The sequence below is a fragment of the Fulmarus glacialis genome, unplaced genomic scaffold (assembly GCF_000690835.1).
Source record: "Fulmarus glacialis isolate BGI_N327 unplaced genomic scaffold, ASM69083v1 scaffold25276, whole genome shotgun sequence".
In the NCBI taxonomy this organism is placed as follows: Eukaryota; Metazoa; Chordata; class Aves; order Procellariiformes; family Procellariidae; genus Fulmarus; species Fulmarus glacialis.
Genome location: NW_009217831.1, coordinates 1,438 through 1,719, shown reverse-complemented (window position 1 = coordinate 1,719; position 282 = coordinate 1,438). Strand labels below are relative to the sequence as shown.

The window sequence follows — 282 nt, the reverse complement described above, 5'->3', positions numbered from 1 at the left end:
AGGAGGGTACCGGTTCGGATACTGCCGGCATTTGTGCTTGGTTTGGTTCAGATCCCTCCCCACGGCACAGACAGACAGTGCTGTGGTCTGCCGAGCCCCCCGCGCGGGACCACCCTAAAGCCTCAGGCTCCGCTGCCAAAATGTCCTAGACCAAGAGGAGAGTCCAGCCCAAAATTCCCCACCCTGCCAAGCGCGCTCCACCTTCCCCCCACTGCCCCTACCCTGCGGGAGATCTTAATCTTCTTGGTGCAGCCGTAGAACAGGCCTTCAAGCGAGAGGTAG

The 282-nt window shown here is 60.6% G+C and overlaps 1 protein-coding gene across 1 annotated transcript in view; it reads right to left on the bottom strand.

Annotated features, from left to right (window-relative positions):
* Positions 1-221: 221 nt before the first annotated feature.
* The window catches only part of LOC104078273 (dnaJ homolog subfamily B member 13-like), a gene marked incomplete at its 3' end in the record, with an annotated part of 1,337 nt that continues 1,276 nt past the window's right edge, over positions 222-282 (bottom strand). The window contains exon 3 of the mRNA XM_009579836.1: positions 222-282. Within this exon, the coding sequence (XP_009578131.1) occupies positions 222-282 (61 nt within the window).